Genomic DNA, 24957 nt, shown 5'->3' with positions numbered 1-24957 from the left:
AACTTGTTGCATTTCAGTTGCCATATTTGAATATTTTTGATGTCTGCATCAGTTTTCACAAAATTCATTATGCAGCAACAATGATGTGATGACCGTGCAGAAAGGTGGTGTTGTAAGAGCATGGTATGCAGATTAACTGCTCTGGCAGCAAAACTCACTGGCTAGCTCCTGATGGTTTGAAGTCTGGCCTCGTAGCTTTGAATGGGTAAAGCTTTACTGCAGACTGCCCACATCCATGTACTGGCCTGTCAATTGGTCTGACTGTACTCTGAGCAACTGATGACATTTCTTGCATTGAGAGTTGTGATTTCTAAATATGGCATATGCCTGGAATTATGAGGGTGGTAGAATTTAAAAGCTTTTTCTCCCTGGCTGCATCTAATGAAAGTCCTGTGGGTAAAAACCCAGTAGAACTGTAGTGAAATTTAAAGAGCTGCATTCAGATCTGGTGTTACATTAGGCTTCTGTTAACAGAAACCTAATGCTTTTAATTAGACAAGTATTTACAGCCCACAAACCTGATACTGACCATTTAAAAGTACAAAACCAAGTGATGACATGTTCAAAAAAAGACCGTGGTTGGTACGACGTACACTTTAGAAGTTGTAATTGCCAAACTACTAATCCTTTGCCCATGTTTAGCTTTTTGCATTAATTTGTGCATAGATCAATTAAATGTGTAGTGACCAGATGTTGTGGTTTCAGGCAATTGGTCCTGATCTACTACCTGAAATGTAAGAAAATGACAGTTATAAGTGGGCCATTTTCTTAAGATATGTTGTGCGTAACTCCAAGGGCGACTGCCTCCTTACCTTTTGATTTAATGCCATTAAGGAAACCACCAGCAAGATAACCCACAGCCAGGCTTCAGTTTAATACGTGTAAAAATGCATATGTAGCCACACAATTAATGTATGTTGGTGGGTTTCCCATCTGCTAACCCTTCAAATGTTCCTATGAAAAGCAGTATGTTACTTGTGTATTCAAAAAGAAAACCAGGCGTCTTTGCTCAAGTTTTTATAGCTGGAAGAGAAGCTTTGAGCCCCTAGTTAACTTTAACACAAACCTTTATTTTCATGATGAATATATACAGTTCATAATGAGAAAGCCAGTGCAGAGAACACACACACATGTAACTGTTTACAGTCAGTAAGTTAAATGTGCACTTCAAACCTGTTCATTTTCATACACATGGCAAAAGACAAGTGCCTCTATGGAGAGATTAAATTCTTCAATTAAAACGTCAATGGAGAAATGTGCCACACAATATCCTTTCAAATCCAGGCCTTAGGTCTGCAGTTTCTGGTGGCCCAAGCGGTCCTGTTGCTTGATGGGAGTGAAGTGCACACCAATCCTGGATTCTGCATGACGTTTACACAAGTGTCCTCCACCCACTTGCATGTAACTCTGTAGCGCAGGCAGAAAAGAGCCCAGAGTTGAGTGGGCTCTGAGGCGAGGGTGGGAGAGTCCATGCATTTTGTTGAGATGTCCACTTCACTTGCAGTCAGATCTCTGTGCAAAAGGGGCGATCACCATCTCCAGGAAGACAAGTGAGCAGAATACACATTTCTGATGATTGTATCCACTCAACCAAAGATGCTGTAGGGGTGGGCTGGGCACAAAACTAGAACTTGGTTGTCTGGAGCTTCTCCTTGCACGCTAACCAATGTCTGATTCCCCACCAAATAAACTGGAAATTGCTCACAAGCTTTTTGGAGTGGTGATGACCTTGGAATGATGTCAACTTTTGCTCAGAATCCTCTGCCGCCTTTGCAGTGCTGCCCCTCCTCTTTTCCCCCCTTACCCTTTCCAATGCTCCCCGCAATTCTTTTAATCCCTTTTCACATCCTTAAAAACAACTATGTATAGAAAATGATTTCTGGAATTTGTCCATCCTCCACAGATGTGCCATTGTTGTTGCCAGCAGCGTAGCAGAATGTAAAGCAAGTCTTGGCCCCTGTTGTGGCTGCCTCGTGAATCACCTTGCGCAAGCCTTTGGTGCCATAGTGGGAGTCTGGGCCCTACAAATGAGAAACGCATCAATCAGCCTAGTAAGCTCTCTACCTACTGAAAAAGTAAAATGACAAAATGTAAGGTGAATATCGACAGCAAGAAGCACAAAGGGCCTGGCGTTCTCTGGTAACCAGAGGCTCCTAAAGGCAGTCACTCCCCTTACTTCCCCATTCTGATACTCAGTTCGAACTTCAGCAGGTCATCTTGACACTGAGGTGCTGCCATGTGATTGACTGATGAAATATTTGTGTTAACAAGCAGTTGAACAGATGTGCCTAATAAAGTGGCCAGTGAGTGTATATAACTTTTATTTTTTTTTTTGTTAATGTACCCTTTTTAAACATCTCTGATGCACTTGAACAGATTCTTGAAGTAACCCGCACAAAAAGTGATAGATGGAAGGCATGGAGGCAGTAACACCGAGCACAGTAATTTTGCCCTAAATGTCATATAAAGTCAAACCATTTGTGACCAATTAAATGTTAGACTTTCCTACTTCAAGTATACAATTTCACACTTGTGTCTGCACAACTTGCCAACACCATTTTGATGCGAGCCAACTTTCGACTTCCACTGCCACAGACAGACACTGCTGATCACAATGACTCGAGACTACTTTACATAAGTAAACATACCAGTCTAACAGACAGCTTCCGTGTATGTGTCACGCTGGCACATTTGCAGTAGGGTGTTGTCAGCCTGGCTGAAGATTAGATCTCGGTAATTTTCTCTTTATTTACAGGTTAACCCTTTCTGAATGTGAATCATGTATTTGGGGACTTGTAGAAATTAGGGTGACCAGGAGATAGTGTCAGAAATGTGGAAGGAACTACCCAGACATGTAGCTGAAACAGACAGCCATGACGTTTGCATAACTTTCTGGACGAGATATTGGATATGCTAACGAGCTCAATGGACCAAACTGTTTTCTAATGTGAATTATACCTCTTCTCAAGGATTCACGTCCCTGGTGTTGGAGTGGTGCCTGGAGTTTGCAGGTTTTCCTGGTGGGTTTCTACAGTGTGCTCTGGTATCCTTCCAAAGACATGAAGGTTTGGGGATCTGGTGACGCTAAAATGATGCCAGTGTATGTGTGTGCTTGTATTCACCTTGTGAAGAGCTGATGCCCCGTCCATGGATTGTTTCTGACTCACGCCCAGTGCTTGCTGGAATTGGTACATCCCTGGATTGATGGATGTAGTCATTAAATATCCACCCTTTTCACATATATTGTGGCAAGGTGTCCTCAGAATTTAATGGCTGTTTCAGGCAATGAAGTATAGAACCAGCCTTAAGGAAGCTTGTGGAAATTAAAGCGAGTTACATTCAAGAACTAGTTTAAGAAGTAAAAGTTTGTGGAAAAAATGATCATGCCATGTAGTTAAGGAATAATCTCTAAAAGCTTTTAAAAGTATCAAAATGAGATATTGGGACAACTTAGCCTTTAGTTAATCAAACAATCACAATGGACAAACTGGCCACTGCTCATTTTGTTATCGTTGAATATTTAAAGTTAGAATACATTAAAACAAACACTGGAAACCCCTTAACCCTCTTTACTTGGTAGTAGTTACAGTTTCGCCAAGTGTTCTGTCATTACTTGACCTTTCTATCTTTGACAGAATGATACAGGCAGTGAGCATACAAGGAGCTGAATAAACAGGAGAGACTCTGCCTCATTAAAAAGACTATTCTGGATTTATAAGATACCCTAGCTCTGACATTAACCACATTTAAATTTATATTTATTTAATCAGTGAAGTATGGTGCAATTGTTTCAGTGTCTGTGCAGCTGTGCCCTTGGCAGGGTTACTGACTTTCCCAGGTTCAAACAGCCAAAGTCAGTGTCAAGGATTGAATCAGCAACCTTGAAATTTACAGAGCAATACCTTAGACACCAGTTTCTGGGCAAGCACATTAATATGCTACAGCTATCTCTCCATATACTATATTTCGCAATTTCTTAGACTTGGTTATCTTTTTTTTATTTCATTTTAGTTTTTTTTTCTTTGTTACATTAATGTTTAACTTTCCTACACAATTACACCCAAAATTGGTAACTACAAAGTTTTTTGCCTATTATAAATGTTGCTTATAACAATTTGCCAACACCTACCAAAGTATATAACCAACAAAAGTATTTCTTATTTATGTCTCAGACCATCTATCTTATCACTAAAACTGTAAAATATGACCTTGAGCTTCTACTAATATAGCTGAACTACACTGGCTTGAGCTGGCCACTTGAGCTTCTGTCGGATTTTGAACGATAACAACACTGTGGAAACTAATACTCGTTCAAGTATTTTAAACTGTTCTACAAATAAGAAACAAATGAATACAACTTTATGTAATCCATGCCAATAAAGCTCATTTAAATTGGAATGTCAGACTAACAGACTGTTGCATGTTTGTCAGTTGGTTTGCTTATGCCCTCATATTTCATATAAAATGTTTCCTACCTTGAGTGTGGCACAGGCGGTATAGTTAACATTGGGCAGAATCTCCACAGGTTCTTTGAACATGACTCGGAAGGTATTAGATGAGCCATCACAGCTGAAGCCAGTGTCGTTTTGACCTAGGATGGTGTTGCTGTCTGTGTGGATGATCTGAATAAGAGAGAGCAAGGACACAAAGTAACATTAATGATCAGGACAAAGAAGACATGTGAAGTGGGAGCCATTTCAAGCTTTAAATAGCAGAAGGCAGCTTGTGGATTGAGACAACTGTACCTGAAGGGCAAGTGGACAGGACAGAGATGCAATGATGAAATTATTCTCTAAAAACCTTGTTAACTTGAGAGGAAGCACACTCATAACACAGAATATAAAACTGATTGATGCAACATCACAATAGTAATTGTACAATATGCTTAAACGACAGTGACACTGATTTTTGTTTTATCATTCTGTATCTTAAAGGCAGCTGGCTTCCAAGCAATATGCAGCAGGGTTTTGTTTATGTAACAATGGCAGAAACCACTTTTAAAAAAATATTTCGACAAACACACATTTGCTTATGAAGTGTCAGTTATTCTCATCATGTAAACAGAGGCCGCAACTTACCTGTATATTGACTTGGTAATCTGTGGGGCCATGGATTGAGCCATACAAACCAAATCCTACAATAAATATTCGTCGATTTACAGAAAACCTGCAGGACAGGAAGGACAGACAGAAATGTTTAATTCCAGACACTCTATGCTGTTCTAGTGGCATGTACTTAAGATGAGTCCAGCACCAAGGCCTCATTTATACTAGGCTTTCAAAGCTGCTATAAATTACATTTGGTGCAACAGACAGATTTTTAACATACATGTAGGTGTCGCAACAGTTACATAATGACTGACTACAATAGTGGTTGCTTTGTTGTGTGCGCATGGATATGCTAACATTTCACAGAAGACAACTACAAGGCATTGCTTTTACCTCCTTGAAAAATCTGTTGACACTAATTGAATGCTGGAAAGTTGCATAACAGCATACTATTAACTAGCAAATGCAACATAACGTCCTGCTTTTGCACTGTGAATGTCTTGAGTAATGGGGTGTTAGCACAGGAGTAGCTGCCATTCACGCACTCTCTCAGATGACACACTGTAAAGAAATGGTGCTTACTGCTGCACAATCTCACAACAGCAGCAGATTACCATCATATAAGATCTTCTGCATAACCAGGAGACTGACGTAATGTGATCATAAGGGGTCCAACGTCACAGAATAAAGACTTTGACCTTTCCCCAAGGAACATTTCATACTGAGATATAAATAGTAAGAACATAAATCATAAATGGATAACATATATGTATTAACATGACATCAGTGTTTGGATTATATATTTCTGAAGTCAAGTTTAAATGCCCATAAAAGCCACATGAACCAACAACGCCAGTAAAAAATGGACACAGCTCAGATCACCTTTCAGACAAGCTGGGGCCTTCACATACCGGATGCGGTCACTGGTCCCGCTGTAACCCCAACGGCTCTCCACCTGTAGAAAGCGGTTGATGCTGCACTCCTTGCCTCTCAGGCAGCATCGTGGCCGATCAATGAACTCCACTCTGGGCTTGGGGTTCACTGTGAAGTGGAGAAATAGGCTAACCACTTCCCGGTCTGTCAGGATGCCAGACTGAGCAGGACCTACGTTATGAAGTTGAGATAGCGTCAGCACAAAGAGGAAGCAACCTTCTCCCCAGACGAGCACCTTCATGACTGACTCACCACTCACCTGCTGCAAACTCCTCAATTGTCATCAGTGGGAAGCGAATGAGAGAAAGTGCTTTGCCCAGTACCCGACGCTTGTTCTCTGGCGTCACTGGCAGCTGCTGCCGCTGAGATTCAGCCTCTGACCAGCGCACTACAGCACTGAACAGCCGGATCTCACGGATCCCAAGGGTGTCCCTCTCAAGGACAGCCATCAGTGTATCTGAAGTGAGGAGCACACATTAATCACAATAAAGCCTCTCGTAGAAAAAGAAACTCACCAAACCGCAAAAAATACATTTAGTTCTCACACGAAAAACGGCGTTTTACTACCAAAGAAATGTTTATAGACTTTACATTTGATAACTGAATCGAGCCATTTGGGGTATTAGCTTAGCTGGTACTCTTGATCCATCGTTTAACCCAATTTATGCCAAGATGGCCACAAACATTAAAGAATGACATTTCAAATTATTTACAATGTGCTTAATTTACAGGAGTCCTCACACAAGAAAAAGCAAACACTTAATTGTTTTTCCCCTTTTAGCTCCAGTTTTGCCCTTTAATTGAATAATAGAAGTGTTGGTACATACAAAAAATGATGTGATAGAAACAGTTAATTTTCTGTCTTATACAAATGTAGGTGAATTGGTGTCATATAAAAATAATTTACTGTCTTAGTCTCATAACAACTGAAATAAACAATTTTTCATGTGACAAAACAAATATACAAACTAAGTGAAATGAGTTGAATTGTACAGCTAAAGAGTGCCAAAGTTGACAGGCAGGCCATCATATTTCATAACAGTATGGATGATAAGTTGAAAATCAGTGGTAAATATTGCTGTGTTTATTTTGTTTCATATGGAAAGAAGAAAAACACATTCAAATGTGTCTTCTGAACAGAAGCCACAAGGGATGTCCAATGCCAACCAGTGGCTTCTCACATTTTGGTCCCCATGTTTTTTCACACATAGGGAACAAAAAACAATTCACTTACTGCAAGTAGGATGGGAGCCCCCAGTTAATTTACACCCAGTTTTTCCCTTTTTAATACTTTATTATTAATTTAAGCTTTTCCCCATCCACCTAAACTTTTCTTAAAATACATAACCAAGTCTGATTTATTTAGGTCATCATTTAATTCAATTTCAAGCATATACCAACTTGTTTTCAAAAGCTTCTTTGTTGGATGTGATTATTAAAGGAATCTTGGATTGTATTTCAGCCACATTCAGAGCACTCACCTTCACCAAAGTACACAGCAGAAGGCTTGCTGGAGGAGCAGTTAACTGAGGTCACATTGACTTGGATGTTTGTTACCCTAAAGAATGGGGATGCCTGCAAGTTTACTGTTCAAAACTGGAGTTATTTTCCTTTTTATATTTTATGTTTAAAAGTCTTTACACATCTACACTTCTGAACAGACTAATAATTGTTTTTACGGTTAAGAAATTTTCAAAATGTTAGAAAACCTCTCCATTTATGGCACCCCTTATTCTTTTATACAGGAGCTTATCGGTGATACATAAGTAACTGCTAAATGAAGCTGATATAAGACTGTTGACAGGTTAGCTTACTACAAATAGAGAAAATAAAGACTGTTATAACCTAAAACACTACTAGTCAAAAGTTTTAAAAGACCATCATCTTTCAAGTTTTTATTGAAATTTGGATCGTTCACGTCCAGTGAATAACTGTAAGTGGTACAAAAGTTAGCAGTAAACTGCCAGAGGTTAAAAAAAAAGGTTAACAAAAAGTGAAAAATGATGTAATTTTCAGAGCTATACAAAAAGCCTTTTTAATGAATGAATAATGGGTTAACAACCTACACCTTTTCTGAAGCAACAGAAGTTAAAGAAGCCTTGAAAACTGAATCAAACAATTTTTACGTTTGTCCTAAATTTTGTTGATAACTAACAAACCTTTTGTTCTTATAAAATCAGTGTTGTAATAATCTGTGTGTTACTACACCCTCTGAAACATTATTTGAACAATACTTCACAGTATATTGCTATCAATAATGGTCATAAAAGGGCAACTAACAAAGAAAGACAGACAATTATAACCCTAAGTGCAGGTCTCTTCTTTAGAGAAATTGCAAAGATAGTCATGGTGTTTCCTACACCATCAATGCGAAGAACTTGGAAACTGGAAAAAAAAAAACTCGACAGTAACAATTCTGGCTGTCCCATCGCTACAGCAGAATCATAAGACAAGTTTCTGAGAGTCAGCAACTTGCATGATAGGCACCTCACAGGACAATTCCTGTGTAGAATTCATATCTCCAATAATTTATTTGTTCTATGATTTACTTTCAGAGTACATTGAGACCAGTGGTGCCTGTGCCAATCAAGCCTCTGTTTCGGATTTTACCATTTTTTAACAATTGCTTTCTTACTGCCATTCAACCTGTCAAAACTGCACTTGGTCTCGTTCGCTATGGGAGATGGACATCTGAGGCGGAACTCTGTTAGCAGTGGTGTTAATTTTTTGATTTTTTAAAAATAATTCCGAGGTATCCTGTATTTACTCAGTCCAGGGGGGTTCAATTACAGTATATACAAGCATATATAAGCATGAGTGGCAGAAAAAAAGAGAGACTAGCTGCACTGGAAGATGGATGCAGAAGGAATAATATCAGAATCGAAGGTCTCCCTGAAAATCGTGAAAGTCCAAACCCAGTGAAATTTGCAGCTGAACTATTCTCTAAAATAAATGGCAAGGATTTCAAATCAGACATCGAGATAGCAGCAGCTTACCGCATACCTGGATTGAATACCTAAAAGCCTAGGACTTTCATGTGTTTTGAAAAATATAACAGTTTAAACTACAATATTACTTCTCAGACAGAAACAAGAGATTATATTTGAAAATAACCACATTCGTGTTTTCCCTGATTTTTCACCCTCAACAACTGCTAAACGTGCCGCATTTTACAGCATTAAACAGCACTTACGGAAAGCCGAGATCAGATACAGCCACTTGTATCCTGCCAAACTGAAAGTGGACATTCAAAGCAAGTTTTACATTATTACATCTACAAAGGAAGCAGAAAAACAGGTAAGAAAACTGACCCGACACTTTTTGAAAGAAGGTCATGAGTTGTATCGTGTCCTGGAATGGCAAAGAAGATCTTCTCTGCTGTAGGACCCATTTGCAATGAAACTCATTCTGTAATTATACATTCCATTTCCTTATCTGTCATTTTTATATTTTAATTACAATTTTATTAGTGTAGGTATGTATGTGGAATTTTTTTTTTCTTCATAGTGGACTGTTTAACATCATACCCTTGGTTCATTGTATTTGTGGCTTACTATCAAACGTTATCTGCTTATCCAGGTCTACTGTTTTAACATTATTCCCTGGGTTACTCTGTCAAAACTGTTTAAAATTACATTTTATGTTTATAGTATTTGGACTGTACTTCCAATAGATATCTTTATTTTAGATATTTTTATTTTAATCCTCATGCACCAATGCTGAGGGGCTTGTTTTGTTTTGAACGTGCTCGGTCGCTAGGTATGTCAGAGGTCTGCGACTGCGGCTTTGTGAAGTTGAGGTTTAGTCTCACTTGGGGAGGCAAAATGAAGGGGGGGGAGGTGCAAGCTATTTCTTATCTTTCCTTTTAATCCTTATAAATTGCAAGAGCCAATAGAACAATAGGCTTCATTGCAATAACTCCTGGAAAAATTAGAAATTAAGGTCAAAGCTGTCTTATGTAATTATGTACTATCTTAAATTAAGACTACAAAATGTCAATAAATGATCACCAAACAGTTAACTTTGTGACCTGGAATGTTACAGGTCACAAATTAAAGAGAAAGAAAGTATTCTCCCACCTAACAGGTCTAAACGCTAAAGTAGTATTTTTACAGGAGACGCACTTAGTAAGCGAGGATCAGGTGCAACTGCACAGAGACTGGACTAGCCAAATATTCCATTCCAGCTTTACAAAATAAAACTAGAGGAGATTCTGGTCCACCATCCGGCGTCTCAGGAGGGGGAAGCAGTGCAGTGTCAACACCGTATATGGTGGGGATGGTGCGCTGCTGACCTCGACTCAGGACGTTGTGGGTCGGTGGGAGGAGTACTTCGAAGACTTCCTCAATCACACTAACATGCCTTCCAATGAGGAGGCAGAGCCTGGGGACTCTGAGGTGGGCTCTCCCATCTCTGGGACTGAAGTCACCGAGGTGGTCAAAAAACTCCTTGGTGGCAGGGCCCCGGGGGTGGATGAGATCGCCGAGTTCCTTAAGGCTCTGGATGTTGTAGGACTGTCTTGGTTGACACGTCTCTGCAACATCGCATGGACATCGGGGACAGTGCCTCTGGATTGGCAGACCGGGGTGGTGGTCCCCCTCTTTAAAAAGGGGGACCGGAGGGTGTGTTCCAACTATAGAGGGATCACACTCCTCAGCCTCCCTGGAAAAGTCTATTCGGGGGTTCTGGAGAGGAGGGTCCGTCGGATAGTCGAACCTCGGATTCAGGAGGAACAGTGTGGCAGAGTCCTGGAGGGTGCATGTTTTAGTTTGAAACCTTCTCACCTATTCTATATGAAGACAGAAGTATATGACACTTTTATAATTCAACTAAAAAATGAAACAGGAGGTTCAAGGAAAAGTGTGTAATTTTTTTTTATCTTGTGTCACCATGTAAATGAAGCCATTTTAATTAGTATCAGTATTTGTGTCGTATTAACAATTGTCAACATGCTGTATATATGAAATGCATTATTAATGAAAAAAAAAATGTTTTGGTATTTTTGTGTGTTTTAACAACATTGATGTCTTGTCCCAAGACCAGTAGCATGGATAAGTCAGCAAAGCTGAAATTGCCATCACAAATTAATCACCTACACTAACGAAGTAGTAAAATGAATATATAAATGCAAAAACTGTTAGTGGCACATATATAGTCGTCCACCTGTCGTAAAGCTGCCATGTTGAACAAGGCACATTTTGGGAAGTGCTTTCCATAGCAAGCTTAGTAAATGAATGACCAATTTCAGGAATTCATGTTGAATCTGAAAGCAAATTTGCATATCGGCAATGCAGGTAAAAATTTTAAGATTCATCACATCAAACCCCCCATAAACAAGACTTCCTGCTGCCATCAAACTGACCTCACACCAACTTAACTATCCCACGCTGTTCTTCTTCTTACTTCATATTCCCAGCTAAGTTCCCCTGGGGCATCATCCAGTTTTAACAGAAGAGTCAACTAACCCTATCCAGCACTGAGTTACAGCCCTCTGTTGTCCTGGGAAACAAAACACTTTTCGTACAAAACCAAAAATCTTTCTTAAGTTTATGGATACCTCTGTTATACAGTAGCTACTTTTGTGACACTCTACATAAATCACCAATTGAACAGGTCTGTGTAAAATTTTCAGAAATTATTTTTAAATAAACTAATTCTATTTTTAACAACATATAGTTTTTTGTTTTTTTTTATAAAACATTTATATAATCATACATTGAAAATAAACAGCAATAAATATAAATAAAACACTTAGTAGCACTTATGGCTCTGGTTGTGCAATGAGCACACACACACACACACACACACAAACTTTCCTTAAAAACACAACAGTTTTCAATAAATTCACTAAACTGGCAATATGGAATATGTATTCAGAATAACACTAAACCAACACTTCAAAATAAAACACATTCCACCACAGAAGAATCTGTTGCACCACCATGACTTTATTAGTTTCTTTTTTTGTAAGTCTGTGGTATTGCTCAAAATTAATTCAAAATTTAGTTCAGCACAACCAACATGGTTGTCACATGCTAGGGAAATGTCCAGACTATTTTCCATTTGCAGCAAAGCAAGTGGTTTAATTTGTCTGCAACTCAGTTCTTTCTTGACTAAGTAATAGGCTGAGCTTATTTTACTGAAAGTTCTTATCTTTTTGCATCATCACTTGTCTTTTTTGTGTCTGGAAACCTTTTTCCACTGCAGATTCTTTGGCACATTTGTTTGTAGCCAACACACTGTCTCAGCCTGCTGCAGATCATTTGCTGTCACAAGTGTGCTGTAAGATTTTCACATTTGAAACTGTGTGATCCTGCCACAGAATCTGTTTTACCAGCTATACCAGAGCTTGCTGCACCAGTACTTGCACATTATCATGTCTTCTTCCAGACTGTATAAAAGGCAGCTGAAGTTTGATAGCTACCATATATACTCACGTTTAAGTTCTCCCGCGGCTAAGTCAGGGCTTGATTTACCGTATAATTTTCGGTATTTTATAATGTCGGTCGTATAGGTTGAATGCAGAAAACTCACCCTATTGGTAGAAGAGATTATGATATGCTAACACCCACCTGAGAGAGTAACCATGGAGCACACAGCTTTTGTACTTCTATGTATTGTGCCTACATGACCACAGTAATACCTGAACTATTTTGAAGCGACATTTGCACTGTTTTGTGTTTTTTATATCTCATACCCTCATACACCTTTATCGTAACAGCATACCTTATCTACGATGGAGCATTTGATTAGAAGAAAATATGAAGCTCGTTTTAAATTACATGTCATGGAAGTAGTGAAAGAAATTGGTAACTGCGCTGCTGCAATAAAATTCAATGTGTCTAAGAAACTGGTGCAAGATTGGAGGAAGCAGGAAGATGTAAAGAAAAAAAAAAATTAAGTGTATTTTTGAACGGGTGTATAAGTCAGGGTCTGATTTTATGATGGATTTTTTGGGTTTCAAGACCTGAATTTTGCGCAAGTATATACGGTAAATAGTCTGGAACTTTTACTTTTCCACCCAGCACCTATCTTTTGACTCAGAATGAGTGATGGGCCTTTCAGTCGCGGTTGAGGTGCTATGAGATTCAACTCCGCCCTCTCAAGGAGTTTTTGATTTCCTTTGCATAAGAGAATGAAAAAAGACTGTTCTACTCGGCCAGGGACTTACATTTCTTTACAGCCACACACACACTAATGTTACACATGTCTGTATTTATATAATGCAGCACCATAATTTAGGTAGTGACCACATCAAAAAAAAAAAAAACAACCAAATTTGGCAAGTGAGAATATGAACGTTTACTAGCTAGTGGCTAATGACACATATTTTTATTTGCCTATCATGAAATTCTGTCGTATACGCTATTGTTTTATTCACATTGTAGAGGGATGGCCTATTGCTCAAATTTTTCCTCACTTCAAAGTGAAAGTCACGTTATTGTGCCTAGCTTAGCAAACATTGCGTTTATATATTCAGAGCTGTCTTAACATATGGGCACTGGATGGTGGCCTCAGGAGCTTGGGGGATGCCTATGTATGTTTCTGATTTGCTATCAAAACATAGGTTCCAGTGCACTATTTTGCCTGGGGGCCCATGATTCTGGTAAGACAGGCCTGCATCTGTATCACAGAATGCTGAAGTAGCAGTCAACTTTCCTCCTCCACAGAGCCTGTAATGGTTTGCTTCCTATTCAAATATTTGTGCATCTCCGTTTTTCTCTTGTGCCATATTAGGTCAGACCTACATATTTTTAAACTCGTAACATTTTTTTTCTGTGTTCAGAGTAAACTGTTCCTAAACTCTTATGTTGCACTGTCTCTTCTGGCAGCTGATTACCATCTACCTTTTTTCAAATACATTCACAACTGAATGAAGTAGCGACACAATTGTGTGACATAATGTACTCAGCCTAATGATGTATTCAACTAAACGATGAAAGTGATTGTTGCTAATGCTTTTAATAATTGATAATGCTGAGTACTTGTTGTAGACCTACAGGATACACTCACATATCACACAACACATTATACAGAGAGCAGTTGTGTCCAGATCCAAGCCAATATGTTGACTTTACAGATAGTGCTGATAGCCTCTCAATGTGGCTCCCTCATAATTTTCAAATACCTTCTGTCATAACATTTTTTTCCTCTTACCCAAATCAATGTCAGTGAAGCCCTCTGCATTTATAGCATCTGAGGTGTTCTTGTCAATGTTCTCCAGGCATAGACTGGCAAGCTGAGGTTCATCAAACAAGCGAGCCTGGGACAGAACATAACATAAAGAAAGATGGCAGACTGTAGTGTCAGACCAATATAGCCCCAGACCTCACAAATTCCATACACTCAAATCTCTCCTAAACAGCATACCTGTGTGAGGAGCATGAAGGCATTATCGGCCCGCAAGTTTTTCTTTAAAAACTCCACGCAGTGTGCTTCCAGTGCTGGCACAGCATACTTTTTGGCAGTGTACAGAGTGGTCATCACTGTTTCTGGTCCTATCTGCACTTCATCAGAATACAGGAATCTAATAAATGAGAAGGAGTTGTGACCTATGGCGAAATACAGAAAGAAACAAAAGCATGGTCTGGCAGACAGGACCAGGACTATCCCGGATCGTAACAGGACCCAAAGGCCTTGCTGTGAAAATTGGCCCAGCAGCAAGATACACAATAATCACCCACCAATAGTGGAAAAAAACTAACACAATCCATATACTAGTTCGGGTCTCACTTTAGCAAAGCCAGGAAGGCAGCAGGTTCAACATCAGGCAACTCAATCTCTGTGGAAGTGGTAGCCATCCCACCGTTAAACATGGCATCGAAAACAGCACTGCCCACTGCCAGCACAAACCTGAAACAGAAAAGAAATGTTTAGTGGAGTGTGAAAGGAATGCTTAGGCCAGGAAAGACGGACGTTCACTGCCAACTTATAAAAAATGGAATCACAACCAGAATATGAGGAAAAGGCATTAAAAGAAATACCTATGGCCTTCTTCAAAAAAAGAAACACAAGGGCTTGTCATTCCTTAACCACTTAACCAGGGCATTACTTACAGAGATGCCAATGATTTATCACTCGTAAATGCAAAGGAGAGAAACCCAAGTGAACAGCACCTTCATCACCAACAAAACCAGAAGTATCCAGCACAAAATCTTTTTTTAGTTATTATAAAGCACCATCATGTCCAAAAAGACAAAGTACATTGAAACAAATATATATTTTTCAACTGATAGACTCCATTGAATCTATGAGATGAAAAACTAATCCAAGGAAGCTAGAGACCAGCACAGACATTCTAAAAAAACACACAGCATTCACACCAAGATGAACTGACAAATATCTCAAGTGTCCTGCATTGTCATCTTTAAATACATACCAGACATTAACAAAATCAGCCATATGTGCCCCACAAAATTACAAGGTATTAGACTTCACTACCTAAAAAGAAAACAAGAGTGCTCTAAACGAGTGGTTCTCCAGTTCAGTCCTGGAGACCCACAACATTGCACAGTTTTCACTCCAATCATTTTGTTTTTTTAATTAGTCTCATAGATATTATTTTCCTAGTGTGTGTATTTGTATCAACTTCTAACTGTCAAACTGGTGATTTATTTTACTGATTGAAACAGGAATTTAGATGCTTTTTGGCGCTATGTTCTTTTTAAAAACTTCTGGTTATTAATGATATTATCTCTCTATATATAAAAAAAATCCAGCATCTGTTTGTCTGTCTGTTTTTCACGAGAGAACTACTTAGATCTGTTTTTTTTCTAGAATTTGCTTGAACATTCCAGTTGATTTTGCGCTATGTATCACTGTTCGATTGCGGTTCCGATTTATTTGCACGACTCCAAGAGACACGCAGCAGTCCGTGGGGAGGGGGGAAGGGCCCTCCTCACTCACACACCAGACTCAGGGGGTGTACCTTACTTCCGTGTAGCTAGTGAACAAGAGAACTACTTAACAGATTTAGATCGGGTTTTTTTCTATAATTTGCTTGAACATTCTAGCTGATTTTGCAAATTCTGTCATCTCTCTAAGTATCATAGTATGCTTACAGAAGCAATATATTTGAGCTAATCCGAAACAGAGGCTGCAGTACAAGGGGAGGGGGAAGCGTGACATCAGGAGTAGGGAGCTGGGCGGGCCATCCTCATTATCCTGTTTTACTACTACGTGGGTGGAGCCACAGGGGGCGGCTAGTTTACTAATATGTACACAAGTGGGTAACAATGAATAGCTGCCCTTAAGCCAGTGTTGCTTGCCCTGGTGACTGCTATGCTTTTCACTTATTGTCAGTGTTCAGATATATAACCAACAGAGAAAAGTCCTCAGAAAACGTGAATGGAAAAATGATAATGTAAGGCACCGAGACATATCTCTCTATTATAATCAAAAAATCCTGCAACAAGAGAAGACTTTTTGGGCGACAAGACTTTTTGGAAGATTTTTTTCAAGTCCCGCGAGTTGAGACCTTGGCCATGACATTTTTTCAAGCCCTGCCCTCCTCTCAAACATTTTTAACCATGCGCACAGTAATCTCACCTCTCATTTGTGTGAGTGCTTTTCGCAGACATAATTTCTGCTCTCAGCGCTTATAAATTTTAACGTTTTCCTCACTTTAAGGTTTATCAACAGAAAAAATGAGTACACGGGCAATCCTAGCACTGAGAAATGAGGAAGTCAAATGAATTTACGGCAAAAATGAAGATCATTTACACAGGAAAATGGTTAAATGTGTATCAAAAGACTATACTGAAACAGTTGGTGGTGATTGTGCGTAAGATGAAAACATCAGCTTATAATATCATGAAGAATATCTACAACCATTAACACCTGTCCGGTCTTCCTCAACACAAATTACTGTAGAAAGAAGGACGTATCCAAGAAAGTTAATGTAGCACATCTTCCGTGGAAAACATTAGACAACAAAGGAGATCTTGATATGCCCTTCGTATTAAAACATTAACAGTTTCCCATTTGAATAACTTTTGCAAAGACAATTAACAAATCTCAGAGCCAAACATTCAAAAAAGTCTTTATATTTAATAGAGAGAAACAAACTAAATTCAATCATGGCCAGTTATACGTTGCGTTGCCACGATGAAAGTCCAAACACAGAATCAAAATTCAATTTTATATTGATGAAAATGTAATTAAAAAGATTGTTTTTACAATAAAAGTGTAAGTTTAAGAAGTTTTTGCTTGTTAATTTTAAAGCCATATATGAATAACTCTTAACACAACATGAAAAACGATTTACTTTCAAATTATTACTTTTTACTATTATTTACTATGGTTAATCACTCACTGTAATGTAAAATAATTCTATTACGCATATGTAACAATTCCCAGGGAAAAAAAATCTGTTTAAATTGTACAACTGCATCCTCATATGCGAGCGGCAGAACCGCAAAGAGGCAAGTGAATAGCACAGACAAGGGGGTTGGCGAGCGAAGCAAGCAGGGGGCAAAAAATAGAAATATTTCTTCATCTATACTAATAAAAGGCGAAGCCCTCACTGACTCACTCATCACTAATTCTCCAACTTCCCGTGTAGGTAGAAGGCTGAAATTTGGCAGGCTCATTCCTTACAACTTAGTAAGTTAGGCAGGTTTCATTTCGAAATTCTACGTGTAACAATCATAACTGGTACCTACTTATGTACATATATACGGACATAGCCTGCAGCTCGGTCGAGTGTGAGGCGGAGTTGCGTCCGTCATCGTCACACCTCCCATGTAATTGAGTGCCTGCCCATGCAAGATCGCATGACATAGTACAAGCACAGCTGAGAACCTTCGATGCATGTACTCCGAGCGGCTCACATGAACTGACTTTGCAGGAGTGGGAAAGGTAAACCCATGCATGCAGTGTGTGATGTCTCAGATAAAGAGGAAGACGAGCTGTTTATTGATGCAGTAAGAAAAGAACAACCCTCTGACGCTGAACAAGCCTTTGTACACATATCAAAAGGAAAGCAAGGTGTAAAGCTTAAGTTTAAATTACGTTCATAGACACGCTGCCACTAAATATTCGCAGGCAAAGCCACAACTTAACACCGGGAATGCCTGTTAAACATCTTAGATTCACGAGTACCGATTTGGGTAGTGAACACTTCGATGAATGAAACCTGTTCAAAAAACGCATTACACAATTGAGAAGGCAGCAAAAGAATATGAAGCGAGTGACGCATACAAGCATATTCATAAGTGCAGCTACTGCAGAAACAAAGCATGGTGTAAACCTTAAGTTTAAATTAAGTTCATAGACACGCTGCCGCTGGTTTTTGTCATGCCTACGACGAATACAATATTCGCGAGATACAAGTTTAATGAGAAGATGCAGGGTATAAACGAGACTTTTGATCACTTTGTAACAGAGTTAAAATTGCTGTAACGGAGTTAAAATTGGTGGTGAAGGACTGTGCTTATGCAAACGAATAGGAAAGCAGGGTGTAAAGCTTAACTTTAAATTAGGTTCATAGACAGGCTGCCACTGGCGTTTGTCATGCCTAAGACGAATACGATATTCGCAAGATACAAGTTTAATGAGAGGATGCAGGGTATAAACGAGACTTTCCATCACTTTGTAACGGAGTTAAAATTCCTGGTGAAGGACTGTGCTTATGAAAACGAAGATGAGATGGTCAAGGATAGAATAGGTTGACACAAACTCAGCAAAAGTGTGAGAGAAACTTTTAAGTGCTGGGTCTGAGCTAACATTAAATAAAGCCGTGGACATCGCGAGATCGCACGACATAGCACAAGCACAGCTGAGAAGCTTCAATGCATGTACTCCAAGTGGCTCACGTGAACTGCCTTTGCAGGACTGGGAAAGGTAAACCTGTGCATGCAGAGTGTGATGTCTCAGATAAAGCGGAAGATGAGCTGCTTATTGATGCAATAAGAAACAGTGACAAAACAATTACATTGACAATCATGTCACGTTATTTTTAAAATGTTTCCTTTTTTTTTTCACAACTTCTTTAACACACTACTTCTCCACTGCGAAGCGCGGGTATTTTGCTAGTTTTATATAAATGCAAGTCTAACACTAATATGCTTTTCTGAATGCACAACAGGATAAATAAAAAAGAAAACTAATTGAACAATGAGATCAATTAAAAGTAAAAATGACTTACTCAATGTGAAACTAAATGAAACATAAACCTGCAGCCACACGGGGGTCCCCAGGACTGAACTTGAGAACTACTGTCCTAAAGCAGTGGGTCTGACATCCTCAACTGAAAAAATACAAAGGGCGATTCAAATCAAAATACCCAAAAGAGGACAACACAGGTAGCAAAAACCAGCAGGCACACTCTGAAAAGATCTAGGGGTGCTCATTCAATCAGAGACTGGCATCTTAACTAGCAAAATCTAACCGGCATCTGGCATCATCTATATCAGATATACACACATTCAGACCAAAAAGGTTTGTATCTGTATTGTGCAAACGGAGGAGATATTGGCTTGTTTCATTACAGAAAGAGAGAGGACACCGAAATAAAACAACCAAACTTAAGGTATCAAAGGCAGAGGTGTGTGGCATGCATGACTTGTAACATTCCCAAAGTGCACTGAAGTCCAGATGACTAGACACAAACTATTAAAAAAAAACACCCCAGGCTTTTAAAATAAACTTTGCAAAAAGAGGGGAGAACATGGCTGCAAAGATCAACAGGTGCACACTCCAATACACAGAGGACATTTATAAGAAAAAGTGTCACGTTTCTGTCAAAAACCAGGCGAGACTGTAAACTGCTATAGAAGACAAACTGAAGAAATTAAACGATACGTTTGGTATTTTTCAAGTCAAAGTCATTTCCTCACAATCATGGTAAACATTAATTTGCTGCATGAAGTTTGAGCACAGACATAGCATGCAATCCAGTGACAAGAACTGCAAAGAAATTACAGGCAGGCAGGCATCCACCTTCCTAACCCACTTATCCAGAGCAGGGTTGCAGCTGGACCCTATCCAAGCAAGTATAAAGCTCAAGGCAGGAACAAGAGAGCACATACTAGAATTAGCAACGCCAGTTCACCTAGGTTTATTTAGGCTGACGTTTAGTACAGATATTTTAACAAAGGTATAGTGGTAACAAAGAGTTGTCATTCCAATCTCACAGTGCCAGGGACTGCATGGAGTTTACGCGTTCATCTGTATATTTATGGATTTGGTTGACAGCGGTGAGTTTACTCACTCAAAAAAAAAAAATTGTCCTCAGTCCATTTATTACCATGTCCTCAGCAACAGCGACTCATCATGCATTAAAAAATTAGATAATTGGTTTGTGGTGCTTCAATCTGCTCTATCACACACTCTGCCTTTTTAATTTTTTTCATTGCACATTCTCACAACATGCCACAGAAAGTGCGACATACAGGTGGCTTCTTTGGGCTTTCAAAAATCTAAGGCTTTCATTAAAAATACAACTGAGGGTAATCAGTTCAGGTCAGGTTTATTGTTATATGTATAAAGTACAAAGAAATTTCTATGTGCTCTTTTCACCACACTGCCACTTGGTGTGAATCTTGTTCTATAGGCTATGTAAAAATAACTACACAAAATGTAAATGGCAAAAAGTCAGCAATGTTTAGGAAAAAACAATGTTACGATTTTAGCATGCATCTGTTATTACAAGCTGAGACTGAACATAACTGATGAAGAAACAGAATTGCCGAATTAAAAAGGAGAACGATAAAACAGAGTACTAACTGGAGGGATGGATCTCATAACTCTATCTACGTCATCCTCAGAGAGCAGATAAACAAGCAAGAAATGCATATTTACCCAGAGAAAATAGTACAAAGAATTTATGATAAAAGTATCTTTTCCAGTTTAGTTTTGTTGTGACAAGCATGCCTCATATTTTCCTTAAATTGAAACCTTTGCTACATCTTTGAAAACTTCTTATTTTTCAAAATGGGTCCCCAGTACCCATTAGCTCCATTATAAAATACAAGAGAGGTCTACTTATTTTTTAAAATGTATAAAATATGCTTCACTTTAGAATACTCAGTTTCATGTGGCTAACTAATGTATTCCAAGATTGTGAAAAAATAACCTTGACTTAAAATATACCAAACTTATAAAATATAGTAACACTTATGCAGAAAAGGTTGAAGAGACTGCCACATTGATCCTAATACACAAGGCAGATATTCAGATCCAGGAATTCTAGCATCCTATCTCCCCAAAAAAAACCAGAGGGCATTAATCACAAGGTGTCCAACAGAGGATTTGACAGGCTGAAAGAAAAGTATGCTGTTCAAGAAAGATCGGAATCTTGACTCCAAAAAACTTTTGTTTTAGACACACAGGTGTCATTATTATGAATTATTACTATTTTCACAGTGGCTCCAAAATCTGTACTGACCCCAACTCTCTCTTCTGTTTCTTTTTCCGGTTTCTTTTTGGTGGCTGCCTGTGCCACCACCACCTACTCAAAGCATCATGATGCTCAAACATTGATGGACTGAAAGCCAGAAGTCTACGTGACCATCATCATCAAGTCCTTCCATGAAAACCCTAAATACAAAGAGGACTGTTTCACTTATGTTAGGTAGATTGCCCAGAGGGGACTGGGTGGTCTCTTGGTCTGGAACCCCTACAGATTTTTTTTTTTCTCCAGCCTTTGGAGTTTTTTTTGTTTTTTCTGTCCACCCTGGCCATCGGACCTTACTTATTCTATGTTAATTAATGTTGACATTTTTTTGTATGAAAATGTGCTATATAAATAAATGTTGATTGATTGATTGATTGAAGTGAACCTGCTGAAGGTGGGTAGGCTATATATTTGCATGTATTATACTCCCTAAAATTAAACACAGCCCATTCAAATTCAAAGAACCTGGAACACCATCTCCAGCTCAACCTGACAAAGACAGACCTTCTTATTATTTCAGCTCATCCATCTATTCAACCTGGCTCATTATTGCTAACACCCACCAAGTCTGTAGACAACCTTAAAGTGGTGCTCAATGTTCAGCTGTCCTTCAGAGACCATGCTGCTGCTTTCCTGCAGATTCACTGCACACAACATCTATAAGATCAGACCGTATCTGACAGAGTATGCAGCACAACTCCTGGTCTAGACTGTCACATCTGGACTACTGCAACTTTCTGCTGCCAGGAGTGACGTCGGGTGTTCAATCAGCTGAGGCAGGCACATGTCACTCCTCTCTGTGGATCACTACATTGGCTTTCTGTAGTGGCACATATTAATTAAGTTCAAATCCTTGATGTTGCCCACAGAGTAGTCAGTGGGTCAGAACCTATTTATATGGAGACACTTGTGAGGTCCTATCCTTCTCACCCACTCAGATCTGCTGATAAATGGTGTCTGGTGATGCCACCACTGCATGGCATCATATCTCAATCCAAATGTTTTTCATCTTTAGCTCCTAGATAATGGAACAAGCTGCCTATCTCTACTCGAAATTCTGACTCCCTCAATGTGTTTAAGAAGTATCTGAAGAGTCTCTTGATTGTTAATTTTTTGTCTAATTTGGTGTTAGGATATGAACCTACAAATTGTACCAAGCATGCATTTCTGGACTCTTCATTTGTGGTGATTAATTCTGTAACATTTGTAAGTGAATACTCTCCAGACTGATGTTTACTTGATTTTGTAAGTTGCTTTGGATAAAAGCATCTGCTAAGTAAGTAGGGGCTTTCAAAACTCGACTCGATGTTTTTTGGAAGAAATAAGTGGATAGGACTGGCGAGCTTTGTTGGGCTGAATGGCCTGTTCTCGTCTAACATTAGTGTTCTAATGTTCAGTATAAAAGTAAAGAACCTGGCATATGCCCTCCTAAAAAGCACAAGAGGTCATTACAACAACGTTCCTAAGAAGAAGGCATCACAAGCTAGAACTACTAGGCAAGACAACTAGAAAATACACAGAAGGCGGAATAGCAAGATTCACTTTCATTATTATCAAAAAATCAGGAGGGGCAGGCATGACCCTCTTCTGGCACGCATGACATTTAGGAAAGTCCCCAATAAAAATGATCCAATTTATGAAATTAAAACTGGGATTGATTAGCATGCACAGTCTTGGAAAAAAAAAAACAGAGGCCATTCAAACCAAAACATCCAAAAACACGGGAAGAGACGGCACAGAAAAGATACAGAAGGCATTCAGGGCAACAGAGACTGGCGTCTCCGCTGTCAAAAAAAAACAACTGGGACTGGCATCGGACCATCGTAAGCTACCTCAATGAAGTGACACACATAGTTTTCATCATAAGCTACCTAAATGAAGTGACCCACGTAGTCATATTAAAGCCGGGGGAGATTGACATGCACAACCTGGAAAGACGGGGAGGACATTCAAACTGTGCTACCCGTTGCGGGCGTTACGACTACAAACACTGACAAGCAAAGCACGAAAAGGCACTGGCGATACCAACTGAGACTGGCATCGTCTCCGTCTGACTGACCAGCAGCACTACGATCGGTTTAAAGTATCCGCTTGTTATACGTGTGGACTATGAAAAGTATTGCCCTGTCATACAGAGTCCGGAGAAGGCCTACCATGAACCTCCGTGACTCCGGCGTCAAGACTCCACACTCAGCCTGTCCTCCTCGCTCGATCTCCCGTCATTTCCCCCCCCAGCACGCACGCTTCTCCCGAGCCGCGCTCTGCTCACCTGTGAGCCGGGATTCGTTGCACTCCTAGGCCCTTGCCCACCAGGAAGTGCACGTCGCTGAGTACCTCGTTGTTAAAGAGGAAGGCGAAGCGCTCCTTGACGGTGCTCTTAGTTGCCTGCCAGTTGTAAACAGGTTCTCTGTACACCAGCACCGCGGCCGGAGTCGGAACGAGAGCCGGGGCTGGAGGAGGAGTGGGCGGCAGACTCGCCGGCATAGCCGCGCACGCCTGAGGGTTTTGTCCGCCGTGCGAGCCCCCCGCGGCCGGCGCTCCGGCAACAGCACTAGCGGTTGCTGCTGCCGCTGCTGCAGGGGGCTGTGCGCTGTTGCTTGGGAGGACGTTGCCGAGAGGTCCCAGGGCGGTGAAGCTTAGACACGGAGCTCCGCCACCTTTCCCTCCTGCAGCCATCTTGGATTGCGGGAGCTGCAAGACGAGAGGCAGACAGGAGCAGAAGCGCATGGGGGTGGAGGGGAACAGGACTGGCCCTCGGGTAGCTGTACAGCACATCAGGGTGAAGATGCTAAGGGCGCCCGGGTGCCAAGTGGGCATAAAAAAGATGGTCCGCCGTTAAAGACGTAGACAGCTAAGATGTGCATGGGTGCTAAGAACGACGCTGGACGGTTAAGATGAATACCCGACTGGAGAGAAGCGCTGTTAGTTAATGTGCCCTATTGGAAGCGCCGCTGCAGTTTCGGTTACATGGCTAGGATTGTAAATTTACGGAAAGACTTGTATCAGGGTGAGAGCAGCACAACACAGTGAGCTAAAATGGGCATTTGAGTATAACACGGTAACAAATGGCAAATCTGTTAAAAAAAAAAAATGAGGGCTGTAAAATGAGGTTACAATGGGTGCCACATTAAGAGTGACACAACAGTTTGCGGTAGATGGGCAGCATTATGAAGTTTGGGAAATATATATACCAGATGACAGCAGTACTGGTGACAGAGTTGGAATGGATGAATGAAGAGTGTGCACCAAGGTACGAGTGACATGATTAAACAGTATGACAGGTTAGAAAGAGAAGGAATCAAAGTGGGCTAAAATGGATACTTGGATATAAACTGACCAGAAATGAGGACTGTGGTAAAAAAAAAAAAAAAACCCTGTAAGATGAGGGCGCCTAGTTCACAATATTAGAACCATAGAATAATCTAGATGAGAACAGGGCATTCAGCCCAACAAAGCCTGCCAGTCCTGTCCACTTAATTGTTTCAAAATAACATCAAGTTGAGTTTTGAAAGTTCTGAAAGTCCTATTGTCTACCACACTACCTGCCAACTTACTCCATGTGTCTGTGATTCTCTGCGT

The 24957-nt window shown here is 39.9% G+C and overlaps 1 protein-coding gene across 1 annotated transcript; it reads right to left on the bottom strand.

Moving 5' to 3' along the window:
- Positions 1–1049: 1049 nt before the first annotated feature.
- Positions 1050–24325, bottom strand: LOC120537771 (BTB/POZ domain-containing protein 2). Its single transcript, XM_039766960.1, has 9 exons — positions 23648–24325; positions 14715–14834; positions 14352–14508; positions 14139–14244; positions 6241–6438; positions 5960–6152; positions 5079–5166; positions 4476–4622; positions 1050–2021 (listed from the first exon to the last, which is right to left on the bottom strand). Exons 1-9 carry the CDS (start codon positions 24193–24195, stop codon positions 1860–1862), a joined length of 1719 nt encoding a protein of 572 aa, XP_039622894.1. The 5' UTR covers positions 24196–24325; the 3' UTR covers positions 1050–1859.
- Between the last annotated feature and the right edge of the window lie 632 nt (positions 24326–24957).

This window comes from Polypterus senegalus, chromosome 10, assembly GCF_016835505.1.
Source record: "Polypterus senegalus isolate Bchr_013 chromosome 10, ASM1683550v1, whole genome shotgun sequence".
Classification (NCBI taxonomy): domain Eukaryota; kingdom Metazoa; phylum Chordata; class Cladistia; order Polypteriformes; family Polypteridae; genus Polypterus; species Polypterus senegalus.
This window is presented reverse-complemented; position numbering and strand designations above follow the sequence as displayed.

Bases quoted from the DNA above. Each gene is read 5' to 3' on its own strand.
- LOC120537771 (XM_039766960.1), bottom strand. From the start codon at position 24,195: ATGCCCACTTGGCACCCGGGCGCCCTTAGCATCTTCACCCTGATGTGC. The intron at 14,835-23,647 runs GTGAGCAGAGCG...TTTCTGTTTCAG, and splicing joins CAACGAATCCCGGCTCACAG to GTTTGTGCTGGCAGTGGGCA. The intron at 2,022-4,475 runs GTAGGAAACATT...TCTCATTTGTAG, and splicing joins CCGCCTGTGCCACACTCAAG to GGCCCAGACTCCCACTATGG.